General features: G+C 33.1%; 3 protein-coding genes across 5 annotated transcripts in view; 2 read left to right on the top strand and 1 right to left on the bottom strand.

Annotated features, from left to right (window-relative positions):
* LOC140040869 (dnaJ homolog subfamily C member 13-like) overlaps nucleotides 1-12326 on the bottom strand; it is a 43715-nt gene extending 31389 nt beyond the window's left edge. The window contains exons 1-22 of the mRNA XM_072087118.1: nucleotides 12236-12326; nucleotides 11243-11373; nucleotides 9477-9552; nucleotides 8890-9036; nucleotides 8349-8390; nucleotides 7802-7948; nucleotides 7292-7345; nucleotides 6786-6928; nucleotides 6283-6442; nucleotides 5803-5894; nucleotides 5316-5482; nucleotides 4842-4921; nucleotides 4315-4381; nucleotides 3842-3947; nucleotides 3652-3751; nucleotides 3061-3168; nucleotides 2477-2632; nucleotides 2071-2127; nucleotides 1774-1895; nucleotides 1491-1566; nucleotides 784-879; nucleotides 165-269 (exon numbers count right to left, since the gene is read on the bottom strand). Of these exons, the coding sequence (XP_071943219.1) occupies nucleotides 165-269; nucleotides 784-879; nucleotides 1491-1566; nucleotides 1774-1895; nucleotides 2071-2127; nucleotides 2477-2632; nucleotides 3061-3168; nucleotides 3652-3751; nucleotides 3842-3947; nucleotides 4315-4381; nucleotides 4842-4921; nucleotides 5316-5482; nucleotides 5803-5894; nucleotides 6283-6442; nucleotides 6786-6928; nucleotides 7292-7345; nucleotides 7802-7948; nucleotides 8349-8390; nucleotides 8890-9036; nucleotides 9477-9552; nucleotides 11243-11325 (2184 nt within the window). The 5' untranslated portion in view covers nucleotides 11326-11373; nucleotides 12236-12326. The remainder of the gene's footprint in view (nucleotides 1-164; nucleotides 270-783; nucleotides 880-1490; nucleotides 1567-1773; nucleotides 1896-2070; nucleotides 2128-2476; nucleotides 2633-3060; nucleotides 3169-3651; nucleotides 3752-3841; nucleotides 3948-4314; nucleotides 4382-4841; nucleotides 4922-5315; nucleotides 5483-5802; nucleotides 5895-6282; nucleotides 6443-6785; nucleotides 6929-7291; nucleotides 7346-7801; nucleotides 7949-8348; nucleotides 8391-8889; nucleotides 9037-9476; nucleotides 9553-11242; nucleotides 11374-12235) is intronic.
* LOC140040870 (uncharacterized) overlaps nucleotides 1-14521 on the top strand; it is a 229755-nt gene that overhangs the window by 151043 nt on the left and 64191 nt on the right. The gene's annotated exons all lie outside the window — the stretch shown is intronic.
* LOC140040868 (trafficking kinesin-binding protein 1-like) overlaps nucleotides 13136-14521 on the top strand; it is a 51466-nt gene continuing 50080 nt past the window's right edge. For both annotated transcript variants that reach the window (XM_072087115.1, XM_072087114.1), the window contains exon 1: nucleotides 13136-13217. The gene's annotated coding sequence lies outside the window, so the exon portion shown is untranslated. The remainder of the gene's footprint in view (nucleotides 13218-14521) is intronic.

The raw sequence follows: 14521 nt of genomic DNA, 5'->3' as shown, positions 1-14521 counted from the left end.
ATATGGTAGTAATATGACATCATCATGTCCATATATGGGCACATCACATTTTTTTGTTACATAAAGTTTGATAGTTTAGACAGAGCTTAAGAGTGTAAAATGTATGAAGCCAAAACAGCCAAACTACGTAGTATGTAATTATACAATAATTATGTAATACGTACGTCCATCTTTTTTCTTTCTAGGCCTACACGTTGTTTCCAGTGAAGCAACATGTTCTCTACTTGCTGCCACTGTAGACGTGCAGCACCTGGCTTCTTTGACTGGTCCTGTAAATTAACATTTTGCAACTTTAACATTTGACTGAAAGATTAATTTCTTAGGAATACTCTATATACCGTAAAACCTTGAAATGAAGCTTATGGGCTTTTTTTAGTACTCTTGGGCGGGCTTCTTTTAAAGATGGGCCATTTTTAGAGATGGGCTTCTTTTCAAGATTACTTTTGAAAACTAAATAGAGGGGCTTCTTTTCGAAATGAATGATGTAAATTTTGTGAATTGCTACTACAATAGGATTTTTGAGACATTACCTAGTTTACAATAATTAAACTGCAAAAGAAATGTACGATATAAACTTGATCATATATTGTATCTGCATCACAAGGTATGTGGCATTAAAACACCTTGTTCCTTTGATATTCTCGAAAAGAAGCCTAATGGGATTACTTTTGCAGACCAAAGAGTTATGGTATCAGACCCTAACCTTCTGAATTCTCTTAATATCTCCTCTACATAGTTTCCCCCTTTTTTATTTTAAATAGTAGTTCCGAGTAATACGTATACCTGTGCCATTTTGAGATTATCTCTAACATTGATAAGGTCACGCTCTTTATCTGGAACCTTGTCGTTGCAGTCTAGGTAACTAAGAAGACCAGTAGGCTGGAAAAAAACCCAAATAAAGTAAATTAATTTGTAGTATAACACGCCTGAGTAGATCCTTGTCGCTTGATTGGAGAATTGTGGGTCACATGATATTCATATAAACTGCTCCAATGACCAATTATATCCACAGTATATTTTTGTTATAAGCGAGTGCAATTTTGTTATATGCAAGTTCAATTTTGTTATATGCAAGTTCAATTTTGTTATAAGCTAGTGCAATTTTGTTATATGCAAGTGCAATTCGTTATATGCATGTTTATTTTGGTTACAATGAGCGTTTGATAACACAATGCTAGGCTGTTGACTAATTGTGTTCGAAAATCAACCATTAAGCTCTGTGAAAAAAAGTATGATGTGCCCAAATATGGTAGTGATATGACCAAATGTGATAGTCATGTGACATCATCATGTGCATATATGAGCACATCACATTTGTTGTCACATAAAGTTTGATAGTGTAGAGAGAGCTTTAGTGTGTGCCGCCTATAATTGTTATAATTTACTCTACATCTAAAATTAGAGCCTGCCGTTTGAAAGAATGGTTTAGGCCTTGGCCTAGTTTCTCTTTCGTCTATTTTTGTGGTTATGATAACAAAGAATCGACTTACTAGAATTCGTTTAAGAAGCGCCATCGCTGTTGGATGTCCTGTAACCCAGAGGGCAACCAAATGCCGGCTTAATTGCCTAAAGTATAACAACAAATTAAACAATTTTTAATAAAAAATATAGTCAAAATAATGATATTTGGTTCTTGTGGTCGATGTGTGTGTTGTGTTTTATGTATTCCAGTCTGTAAATGTGCTGTTGATTGTGAATTAAAATTTGAAGAAATAAAAATAGTTCTGTAATACAACATATAACAGAATTTACAATCACAGCACCAGTACTTGCCTATTTGTTAACATTCTTCCATCTGAACTCGTTGTGAACATAGACGTATGAAGGTGTCTTGGAAGTGCGCCCTCTGCTAACGCAAGGTCTTGCATCTTGGCAGCAATCTCAGCATCTCCCTCCTAATAATTAAGATAATTGTTACGTAATCAATTAATTTTTTAATAATTTCCCCTTCAAAAGGCCTATATTACGCAATTAACTTCATTACAAAAAGTTTAGTTTAGACCCAAGTTGAATCAAGCCAAAATATTAGTTTTAAGTTTAGATTTATTCTATTGAAATGAAGAAACTTACCTCGATGATGGCTTTCATTACCAGCCCAGCTCCTTTCACAACTGTCATAGAGGGATGCTGTAATAGAAATGTTAAATAATATCATAATTACACATTTCAAGTAAATTAAGGAGTTGGGTAGCCGAGTGGTTAGGACACTTGACTGTCAGAGAGACCCGGGTTCAATTTCCTGACAACTCCTGGTACCTGGTTGAAAATACTAGGGAGAAAAAGGAAAGGAATTGGCCACCCTACCACATAATGCCAAGGCCGAGTACAATGAGCTCACACTATCAAACTAATTTGACAAAAAAAGTGTGATGTGCCTAAATATGGTAGTGATATGCACAAATATAGCAGTGATATGACATATGTGGGCAAATCACATTTTTTGGTCACAAATTTGGGTGTAGAATGCTATACAAACCTGAAACAGCTTGTAAAGAACTCTGCCCTTTCCTGCCACTTGTTCCAACAGAGAATCAAAAAGGTTCCCGTCTGTTGTCTCGCTGTATGGCGCACAAAGAGCAAAGGTTAAAAAGTCGAGCAATGACGTGATAACCAAGGCTCCAGTGCCACGAACCTGTTTACAAATAATATAACACATATGTTTGTAACAATAATTCAAAACCATATCATTTTTTATCATATTTATAATACACAAATAGGCAACATTTAATTGCAAAAAAAATCATGATAGAATAAAATTAAAGCAGACATCCTTGTTGGATAGATAGTACTAGGTCAGGATTGAACCCATGACCTTATGAGATTGGTAAGAAATCAAGCATGTTATTTTCCAAGCTAAAATACCATTACATAACTATACAGTCTAATAGCATTGTTAATGACAGTTTGTACAATAGTGTATAGTCATCAAAACATGAAAAACAAAGATGAAAACAATTTTATAGTTTTAATAAATTATTCACGAAAAAATATTCAGCAATCATTTTGTCAGGGGGACAATAAATCTTTAAAAAAAAATGTTATACTTTGTTTGGTACATACCACATGAGTACTGAACAGGTCTAGCAGGCTTTCTAGAAACTTTTTAGATGAAAGAAGTGAAGTTTTGTTTAACTGCTCTTGGCGAAGATCATAATCATCATGCATAGGCTGTAAATATACATAAAGAAATATAACGTTGTACACTACAAAGGGTAGAGGTTTTATGATTTTATACGATTATTATAACGTAGAGGTTTGCTGTACACGATGAATTCCAAAAAAAGAAATAAAGTTGAGAATGTAAATTAGTATTTTCTATCTACATAGTAAATAGGAATGTTTATGTTCTGAACATTTGGAGCTAAAAATCAACTCTCTATGACCAGTTGTTTCAGAGATATAGACTGTTTAAGCAAAAATGTCCGCCATTTTAAATTATGCAAATTAGGGAGATCCCAAGGAATCATTTTTCTTGGCGACCATCAAAAATTGAATTCGTAGATGGTGGGCAACCTGTATACCAAATTTGGTGGTTTTGAAAGAAACTGAACCAAACACCCTTATTTCAGCCCTAACAGACTCCACTAATCAGTACTGTGGCATTAGCCGCACAGTGACAACCATCACAAAAAATACAATACATGCACGTACCTGCATAAGGGCTGATAACATATCAATAGCTGCATGCGTCACGCCATCATCCTGCCGTTTTAACGCTTTTACAACTTTAATGCCTACTTTTTCACGAAATCTGAAAAGAATTTATATGTATTTCAAAAAACTTTACTATATCTAAAATATGAATGATAAATAAAACTATCAATACTTGATTTAGACTCACTTTGGAATTTGTGTAAATGCACCAAATCCAGCCTTAGAGGCTACTAGCCGACGTAAAGCTTGAAATTGGCTCTCTAACTCAACAGCAGATATAGTATTCTGATCACCTATAAACAAATCAATATATATATAATATAAAAATCAAGTTGAACTTCCCTGTGAGGACACCACTTGTATAAAAGACTTCCATTTCAGAAACATTTGAATGCAATTTCTATACAAAATACTGTTTTTATAAAACACAGTTAAATATTAATATAATTAAGAGGTCTTAGCATTTAGAATGAAGAAAATATTTGTGTTTAGCACGCTAAAAGGTTTGGCTTTTGGTAGAAAGTTTTGTAACATAAGCGAACACCTTTTGAGACAGTTTAAATCTGTTTTCAAAATTCACCTTCTAAGCACTGTGATACCAGCTTGGAAAAGAACGCTATTCTTTTAACAATACAGAACATAAACAAGATTATTTGTTACCTTCCTTTGCCAACAATGCTAGCAATGCAACATTAATCATCTTCTCCTTGTTGTCTGTGAAAAACCCCTATTGGCAAAAAAAGTGCTATGTTTATTATCTGTGACCTCTCAATAACATGGCGAGTGCCTTAATCAATAAATCAAAGAGGCTTCAGGTTAACAAAGTTCACTGAATACATTTGGTGGTATGGTTAGAATATAAATAATACAGATAACAAATCTAACTCGAAACTTCCCAAAAATACAGATCGACTTTATTGTGCATCAATCTAGTATTAAAATCTTAAATATTAGAAAGTCATTTTTCAGAAACAGTTATAATTTCTGAATCAAAAAATATCCAAACATAGTTAAAATTCAGTGTTGATTAGAAACACTGTGTAGCATTAACATTATTTTGTAAGATTTTACTACTACTGTTTTATGTTACAGAGGTTGCGGACACAGCTTTTTGTCAAAGCAAACCCTTAGACCACTTTGCTTATTGTCAAATAAATAAATAAATAAAGAAAAGTGAAATTTCTTACATCTTGCGTGACAGCATGGAGTAGACCACTATATGATACATTGCTGTTGAAACGAACAACAGCATCTGCAAAGCTGATACCTAAAATCAACAAAATACATATAAAAAAATAAGTTTTAAAAATAAAAATGTATCAGAGGAGTATGGCTTGAAAAGCCTGTATATCTAAGTAAATTTATTGCAAATTGGGGTTTTAAAAAATGTGTAAAAAAATGTTATTGTATTTATTTTAGAGACCAGTCTTTTGAAAGACTCACTCCAATGAGAGACTCACTCCAATGAGAGACAACTCCAATGAGACAACTCCAATCAAAACCACTAAAATTAATGATGACTCCACTTTAAATATTGCTCCTTTGAAGTCCATAATTAGCTACAACAGTGGTCATCTAAGTTAAAACAATTCTAAAGATACCAAAACAGTGGGCAAAGAGTCTTTAATTGGAGGGTAAAAAAAGAGTTGTATTAAACGAACTTGGTGGTGATGCGAGAAACTTCAAATGATGGGCTTCCACTTCCTCGTCTACTGGTACGTAGTATGGCGCGTGACGAAGACCCCGATTTGAGAACGTCATCTTGACATGAGCATCCCGATTGCCACTTGCTCTCACACCATCTAGCACACTAGCTATTAAGTTGTCCCTGTTACATGAGAAATATATAAAAATAATAAGATTACCTTTGTGGACAGGAGTTAATAATAAGGATCAAGATAAAGAAAACCTATTAAAAAATAGGGAGAGACCACATGGTACTCACGATTTAAACCTAGAAAAGACATAATTCTTTACAGCAGAAAGTCTTAAGGCTAGGCATCAGAAAGGCATATCCAACACATAAAGAGAACCTCTAGTCTAGTCTAGGCATAGCCAAGACATAATAAATTCTCTTGCCTAGGGATAACTTAGACCTAAATCAAAATAGCAGTGCAAGTCATAAAAACAAAATCTATGTAATAATACCTGTCTGTTGATGAGAATTTCCTCTGATAACCTTTGACAAACTCTATGAAGAATATTTGAGGGCTTTCCTGACTTCGTACTAATGCAAATACCTAAACATAAAAAAATGAAAAAATAATATAAATAAACTTTCAGACTGAAATATGTTTGTTCACTCATTCTTGATATGAAAAATCCATCAGCGTGTCAAATTATCAATCGCACATAAGAAATATCCTAGTACTGAGTATGAGTCAGGACTTGAACCCAGGACGCCAGGCTGATAAGAAAATGCTAAAACACTATGCCACAGTATAGCTCATTTTTATAGGATACTTTATTAACAATTTTTTTTTTTATTTCAAGTCAAATCCAACAGCAGAGAGAAAGAATACAGAAAGAATATATGAATGATAGAAAAGAACAAATTCTACTCAAAACATTTCTTAATTTCAAACTTTAAATGAAGAAAATTATTATAATAAGGAATAAAAACCTTACATCACACAAAGGCTTAGCGGATACTGTGTTGTATGTAGCAGGGTCTCGCTCTACTAAGCACGTTTCTGTCAGACATAGAACACGCCTCACAGGGTCTACATGGCGCTGCGAATATTTTTGAACATTGAATTCTGCTAATGATGTCATACTGTTGTCATCACTGAAAAGCAAAATTAAACATTTATTACATAAAATTCAATTTGTTCTTCATAAAAACAAAAGTTAAGCAAATGCTATTAAACTTTATGAAAATGGTTTCTAGCATCCCAGCGAAGATTTATCAGCGATACCACTGTCTTGGAGGGGAGTTCAGAAAAATGTTTTACTTTTCGGGTTATGTTCTCCCTTTAAAGGGGATAAGGCCTATGTCAGTTTATCCAGGTAAGCTAGACACGTAATAGACTAACCTTTTCAGGTATTATATCTTTGTCATATTAATTTTATCATTACATTTTCTATTCCTTTTCTCACATCTATTTGTTTATTTAAAATAGTCCTTTTACCTGTATTTTCCAAATCTATTTAACACAAACTGGTCGAAGGTGATTGGGTCTTTCCGTGTGCGGAGCGTGATGCCAATATAACAACCTGCGCATTCAATGGCATACTTTAGTAAGTCATCCCTCTGGTCTGATGCAAATAAATGCTGTAAAGAAAATGTGTTAAAAAAATGCTAGCTAGATACATTTAAGATATATTGTCCCCCTGAAAAATAATAAATAAAAATTTGACCAAAATTGAATGGAAACAAAATATTTACCAGAAAAAAATGTAATTTAAAGAACAAATAATACATAAATTGTCTGTCAGACAATGAGTTTTTGGTTAAAATTATTCATTTATTTGTTGGGGTTTTTTTTCTATAGAAGTTAATAACTGTATTAAAGCTGCAAAATGGTTTATTAAAAGTCTGATTTTAATAATCTTCATTTTTCATGTTTTTTCGGGACATCTGTACATCTTTAAACGTTCTTGTTATAATAGAATGGAAATTTTCAAAGAAACTTACCAGTCGACTAAAACCACCGTAGATAATAGCAAATCCACCAGGATAACCACTAACCTAAAGAATAAGAAAGAAATTAAACAGTTATACAAGTTGGTCCTATGTACATACAGTGGAATTTGAACCTCGCACACTATTCAGTTTGCCGATTATTGTAGGCGCTGCATTGCTGTTTGCGTAGAGGGTCTAATAAATAGTTTTACCCATCTGGCACTAGGTCAGAATCTACAATCATGGAACTAGGTTAGGATTTGTTTTTGGAAATTAACCTTAAGCTCTGTCTGCACTATCAAACTAGTTTGACAAAAAAAATGTGCTGTGCCTAAATATGGTAGTGGTATGCCAAAATATGGTAGTTATATGACATCATCATGTCTATATATATCTCATTTTTTTGTCACATAAAGTTTGATAGAAAGAGCTTTAGGAATGGAAGGCAAATACATTTTCTACTGGCAATTATTTTACAGTGACAGTTTAGCGAGCTATTAAAAGTAAAGAGTCGATACTAACTTGGGTAAAGCCTTCAATATCTTTATAGTAGTAGGTAGTAAGAATTTTATTAGTTGCAGCATTCACTTGATCGATTCCGCAATCGTTGATGTCAAGTATAACAGGCACACGGTTTTCACTCCAGTGATGTTTGTAACAATTAAAACGCTGTAAAAAGACAATTAAAAAGGAAACAAAGTTAATAAATTAAAAGTATTATGCATGAAATAATAGTTAAAATTGTAATGCAATAACGGCTGCCTCATTTGGCTAAAATTTAAACATTTTATATTGATACATACTGGTATTGTGTTAGTAAAGCAATGACAAGCTTGAGTTAGTATTTGTTTCATCACTGATCTACAGTATGCATTGGTAATTTTTTTTTTTAAATTGGAGAAAGAAAGCTTTTGGTGAAATTGTTATTTTTATTTATCACCATGTACAATGTTCATAATATAAACATAATTTAAACATAATAAATATTCATAATCTTAAATTAATAATTTACTGAGATATTTTATTAAATTAAAAAAAACAATGCTTAAAACAACAGTTAGTAACTAACTTTTGACTTGGACTTGTATCCACAAAATTGTTCCTTGAATCTCTGAAAGTAAATAAAAGTTCAGAGAGCGTAATTAAGAAAACGAGATATAAAACAAGAAAAGAAATTTTAAAATTTTAAAAACTAAATTGCTTGAGATTTACAAAAATATGGAATACGAACCATGAAGTAAAACATCAATAATAAATAGCATTGGCAAATTGTCAAAACGTGTTCTCGTATTACGTCAATTTTAGTAGGTCAAACATTTGCTTAGTTCCTGGACTAAAAAATTAACTTATAAAAATAAAGTACCGTATATCCTCTGGTAAAATTTCACCCATCTAGAAATCAAATTAGGCCAACTTTGGGGGGTGGGACTATACCCGGGCAACCCTGGTTCATGAAAAAATGGTAAGCATTTCTTGTAAAAAGTCATTTGATTTGGCTAAAGAGAGGCCTACATCCATACATACTTGGACTATACCCATGGATATGCCTGTGAAATCAGACATAAAGTAGGGGGTGGGATTAAACCTGAGCATATACGGTATATATGTACCATGGCTTCTGTAACGAGATCAGCTCGGTGTTCCGTTGAAAAGCGCATTGATTCATTCTTCTTGCCACGTCGGAAAACAATGCTGAACTCATTGGTAGTTTGAGCTTTTACATTCGGGCCAATACTCACAAATTCTTCATACATCCACTAAAAAAAATGTATTTGTTTGAATAGTTTAAAACACAAGAATGATGTATTTTCTCCTTGCGTCGTATTTGTTAACTTGTATTATATTTTGTAAAATTGATCTTTTGCCTGAATAAATAATAACTTAATGTCATTGTGATGTTTGGGGATGTTGGGTATTGTAATGGCAAGGACAAAGTTAAGCCTAAGCATTACTTTAAGCTTAATTTTACTACAGCCCTTCCCCTCCGCCCACCTGAAGCATCCCTCTGCAGGTTAACACTGGGTAAGGGTAACACTGGCTCTTAGCCACAGGGGTTTAGTTCCCTTTGGTGTTTCCTGCCACTTACTTTGTGGTTGTTTGTTGTTTTTTTTATGTTATTTGCAATAAAGAATAAGAATATGCTATCGTATATTAGGGTTTTACAACAAAACACAATTGCAGTAGTTAGAGTACTTACATGGTTTGTATTTTCTAAAGTTCCAGGGTTATATGTGGTCACTCCCTTGGTACCAACAGCAAAAATTCTTTTGTATCTGAATTTTTAACAAAAACTCAGGTTATTATGAAGAAATTAGTTGTTTATACTCAACAATAAGTCAGATATTTTGGTCAACTCTGACTTAATTCTGCTCAACGTTCAGAACATTAAGAGCACTTCAGTAATTTTCTGATGCGAATAAAAATCATGGCCTCTTGATGACTAGCCTGCCTTTAAAACTTCTGCTACACCAAGCTTTCGCAGATTGCTATACTGTAGCTAGTTTCAACCCCAACATAGACTTATTTAGAAAGACTGAACTCAGTTAGAAAAAACATAATTGATTTAACATATTTGCAGAAATCACTTAAAACATAATAATAACAGAATAACAATAATCTTAGTAGTGCTGTAAACTCAAAAATATAAAATTCACTTTTACGACATACATTAGGTAAAATCCTCAAAACACACAACAAAGTTGGAGGAATACACACAACAAAGTTGGAGGAATACACACAACAAAGTTGGAGGAATACACGCAACAAAGTTGGAGGAATACACACAATAAAGTTGGAGGAATACACACAACAAAGTTGGAGGAATACACACAACAAAGTTGGAGGAATACACACAACAAAGTTGGAGGAATACACGCAACAAAGTTGGAGGAATACACGCAACAAAGTTGGAGGAATACACGCAACAAAGTTGGAGGAATACACGCAACAAAGTTGGAGGAATACACACAACAAAGTTGGAGGAATACACACAACAAAGTTGGAGGAATACACACAATAAAGTTGGAGGAATACACGCAACAAAGTTGGAGGAATACACACAACAAAGTTGGAGGAATACACACAACAAAGTTGGAGGAATACACACAACAAAGTTGGAGGAATATACACAACAAAGTTGGAGGAATACACACAATAAAGTTGGAGGAATACACACAATAAAGTTGGAGGAATATACACAACAAAGTTGGAGGAATACACGCAACAAAGTTGGAGGAATACACGCAACAAAGTTGGAGGAATACACGCAACAAAGTTGGAGGAATACACACAACAAAGTTGGAGGAATACACACAACAAAGTTGGAGGAATACACACAACAAAGTTGGAGGAATACACACAACAAAGTTGGAGGAATACACACAACAAAGTTGGAGGAATACACACAATAAAGTTGGAAGAATACACACAACAAAGTTGGAGGAATACACACAACAAAGTTGGAGGAACAGACACACAAAATAATAACGTTATAAGGTACAAATCAATTATAATAAATTGGAATTGTTCAGATGTAGTTATACTATATAACACACTTTGTTATATTGCTATAACTGTCAATTGTTTAACTCATGAAATATTCTCACCATCTAACTCATAAACATTCATTTTTTGTATATTATTTTTAGATAATGGTGCTGCACTCTACAATAAATTATTCAAAATGACCTTACTTCAGTACTTTTGTTTTGATTACTTATTTTTATTTTATACGCATCCAGCAGCGAGCACAAACTCACTAATTACAGGATGGATAAACTATTTTATACTTTATTGTGCTTATAAACTAAATCTCATTTGAGGCTTAGAGAGTGGAGTTACAACCCTGGCACTTGGTAAGGATTGAACCCTGAACCTTGGGATTGGAAGGCAAGCATGTTACTTCAAGCTACAGCTCCACTACAACTCGTTTATTTTTATAATAAATATTTGTAGTGTACTTACTTGCCCCTCCAGGAGTGTTTTGTTGTAAAGTAGCTAGCTACATCCACATTTCCCTTCTTTGGTATCGTCTTACTTTCTGACATTTTGTTCCAATATCTCTTCACACAAACATCAAAAAATATTCTAATATTCTTAAAAATAAAATTTAAATCAAAGTTCTAATGTAAAGTACAGTATATTTATAAATATCAAGAATTTAATTTTTAAATTGTTATATTACCAGTTTCTCACAAGCCCATTCAGCTGAGCCTCAAATTTATTTGCAAAGGTTGTTTCAACCAAACGACCTACTACTACTAGATACTTATATGAAGTTAGGCTCATACAGGCTACATAGTACAATTAGATATAAAATTCAATCATACAGTGATGTAGGCCAATCTTTTAAGAACAATTTACAGTAAAAATTTTCTCATACGACCCTCCCTTTAAATTAACATTGTGTCCTGAATTCCCCCTGTAAATGCTAGGCCTAGGTATGTTATTTTTGTTTTTTAACACTTTGGTTTGTCATATCACTGTTTGCCATCTCTGCAAAGTGGCTTACGTAGCACGTAAAATCGTGTATATAAGTGCGAGACAAAAAAATTAGATAGGCCTAGCCTAGGCTAGGCCTATATGGATGAAAAAATATTTTTAATTCAAAATTATTAAAATTTAAAATCATTTAATGAATGTTTATTTTAAAAAGAATATTGTAGTAACAAATAACCTTGGTTAATAATATCTCCAGTTTATAACATTTTAGGAACAACGTTACTGGCCTACTACCTAAGCCTGGCTAACCACTTGAGGCCAATTTACAGTATTATTAGTAGGAAGGGCGGCCGACCCTAATCGAATGACCTTTCCTCCCTCTCTCGCGCATGGACCGGTGATTTTCAAGCAGGGCCTAGCCAAGTTGTTTACAATAATCAATTATCAGAATAACACTACAAATAATATAAATTTTATAATTGCAAATATTAACTAATTTATTCGACTTCGTCTTACCAAACTTTTAAACTTAATCAATAACGGGAAAGACAAATTTCGTAGAATTATCTTAACCTGATCTCGTGACTATGCTCGTCGCCATTTTTCATGGACACGGCTAAAAATTAAAGAGCATGCGCTAACAAAACCCGGAAGTTGAAGTAGTTACGTATTGCTGCTTCCACATCTACTACATGGTGGGCAGCCACAGTGAATTCTCGACTGCCGAATGAATACTATGGCACGCTATATTATAATATTTATTGAAATTACACCTTTTTACAGAGATGACACATGGAGGTATTAAAATAGATTTTATACCTCTATGGATGACACACGTTCATAATAAACGGTGCGTTATTAAAATAAATATATAAACAGCAAGCAGATTCAACATCAATACAGTGCACAGAAACAAAAATACAACAAATTACACAAATTAAGTAGTAAATAACTGAAAAATAATTAAAAATAGTAATAGTGAAAAACTGAAAATAATAAAATAAATAACAACAGCAGTCCTAAATAAAAATAACTGAAAAGATATATTATAATACACTATACTATATAATGCAACACAAAACTGCGTTGTATTTGTAAGATCACTTCGTATTTTCCATTATCTTGTTAGGCCTAGATATGTTACATTTGTCAAAACACATTAAAGTATTATTGCCGAGGGAAAGTACATCACTTCCCAGAACATAGGCCTAATTGTTAAACTTGTTTGGTGCAGTAAAACAGTATTTCTCAATTCTAATTCATTTATACTTATAGTAAATTAAACTCTTACTTAGGCGCGCCTAAGTATATTTCTTTTCTTACACATGTATCACACAATAAGATGAGACATATCTCTTTTATAAAACCATTATACGGCAGTGGCGCCTCATACGTTTTGATATAAAATGAAAATCGTCTCATCTTGATCACAAATAATATTTACTAGTTTTGGAGATTGATTACGTGTGTAAATTGATACTATAAACAAATTATTTTGGTAGGTGGAATTTTAGATACCTTTATTAATTATGTAGACTTTATTATTTAATGCCTTTTGAAGAGGCCGTCAAGTAACATAGAATCTCAAACCAGACTTCTAGCTAGGCTAGCCAGCAGGCCGGAGAAGAAGGCGTTCACAAGCAGAAGTGTCCGAGTAAAACCCCGTTTGTAGTCCGCCCGGCGTGAGTACTCTCGTCAGATATAGCCTGGGTATGTAGGCTCAGTAGTAGGCTAGAAGAATATTGCCTAAACATTGTTGTTGTATTAGGCCTGATATTAATAAGTTTGGCATAGCGGCCTATACCATCTCTGGTGATATTCAATCAAATTGAACACACAAGACCTAAAAAAAGAAGGCTATGCCTAGTAGGCCTACAGTAGCTAGCTAGGTAGCTAGCCTAGGCTAGCTAACTGTGTAGCCTAGGTGGAGAAAAGACAACAAATTCCAACTCACTGTTAGGCTAGGGCCTAGGCTAATCCAAAGTTATACATTTATTTATTTGATACCCTAAAAGATGAGTAGTTTTAACTAAAAAGTCTACTACTCTAGTCTACCTAGACATACAATGATTCTTTTACAATAGATTGAATGGATAAAATCGTAGTTACTAGTAGGATGCACGCCTTATTGATCCTGGCTAATTACAGTATTCAGAATCTTTCTTATGCTTTAATGATTTTCCATTACTTTAGTTTATAATCTTCATAGATCCATATAGTCATTTTATCATTATTATTCTTTGTTTCCAATACAGTACATAATTGTTAAATTAAATACACTAAATGTGTTGTTACAATACAGTATGTATCCTTTTTATATTGAATTCATGGCAGATTGGCTGTACAATAAATATCAGTTCCATGCATACATCAAGTTACTGGGACAACTTCCCTTTAATATCCTCTGGATAGGGGTTGGCTGTAGTTTTAAAACTGTAAAGTATATTATTACTTTCCCCTTGTTCGAAGAAAATGTCCATTTAATAACAGGGTTGTATTCAGAAAAGTGAATCAACTGTATAAATATGTCATTCATTAATCTTCATACAATTTTATCTTTATTAATATTATTATTAATCTAATATTAACTAGATTTAATTCGTCACTATGACGAATTATAGGTTATATGCATTCATTTAAATAAAGATAATTGATTTTTAAAAGATATATTGATTGATTGATTTTCTCAGAATCTTTAATTATTTATAATATATGATAGGACCTTGCTAACACCATAGCCGGTATCACAATCCGATCAAAGATCCCTCTGCGTATAATGTCATAAACCGCATTTGTTGTTAC

This window comes from Antedon mediterranea, chromosome 2, assembly GCF_964355755.1.
Source record: "Antedon mediterranea chromosome 2, ecAntMedi1.1, whole genome shotgun sequence".
Lineage (NCBI taxonomy): Eukaryota > Metazoa > Echinodermata > Crinoidea > Comatulida > Antedonidae > Antedon > Antedon mediterranea.
This window is presented reverse-complemented; position numbering and strand designations above follow the sequence as displayed.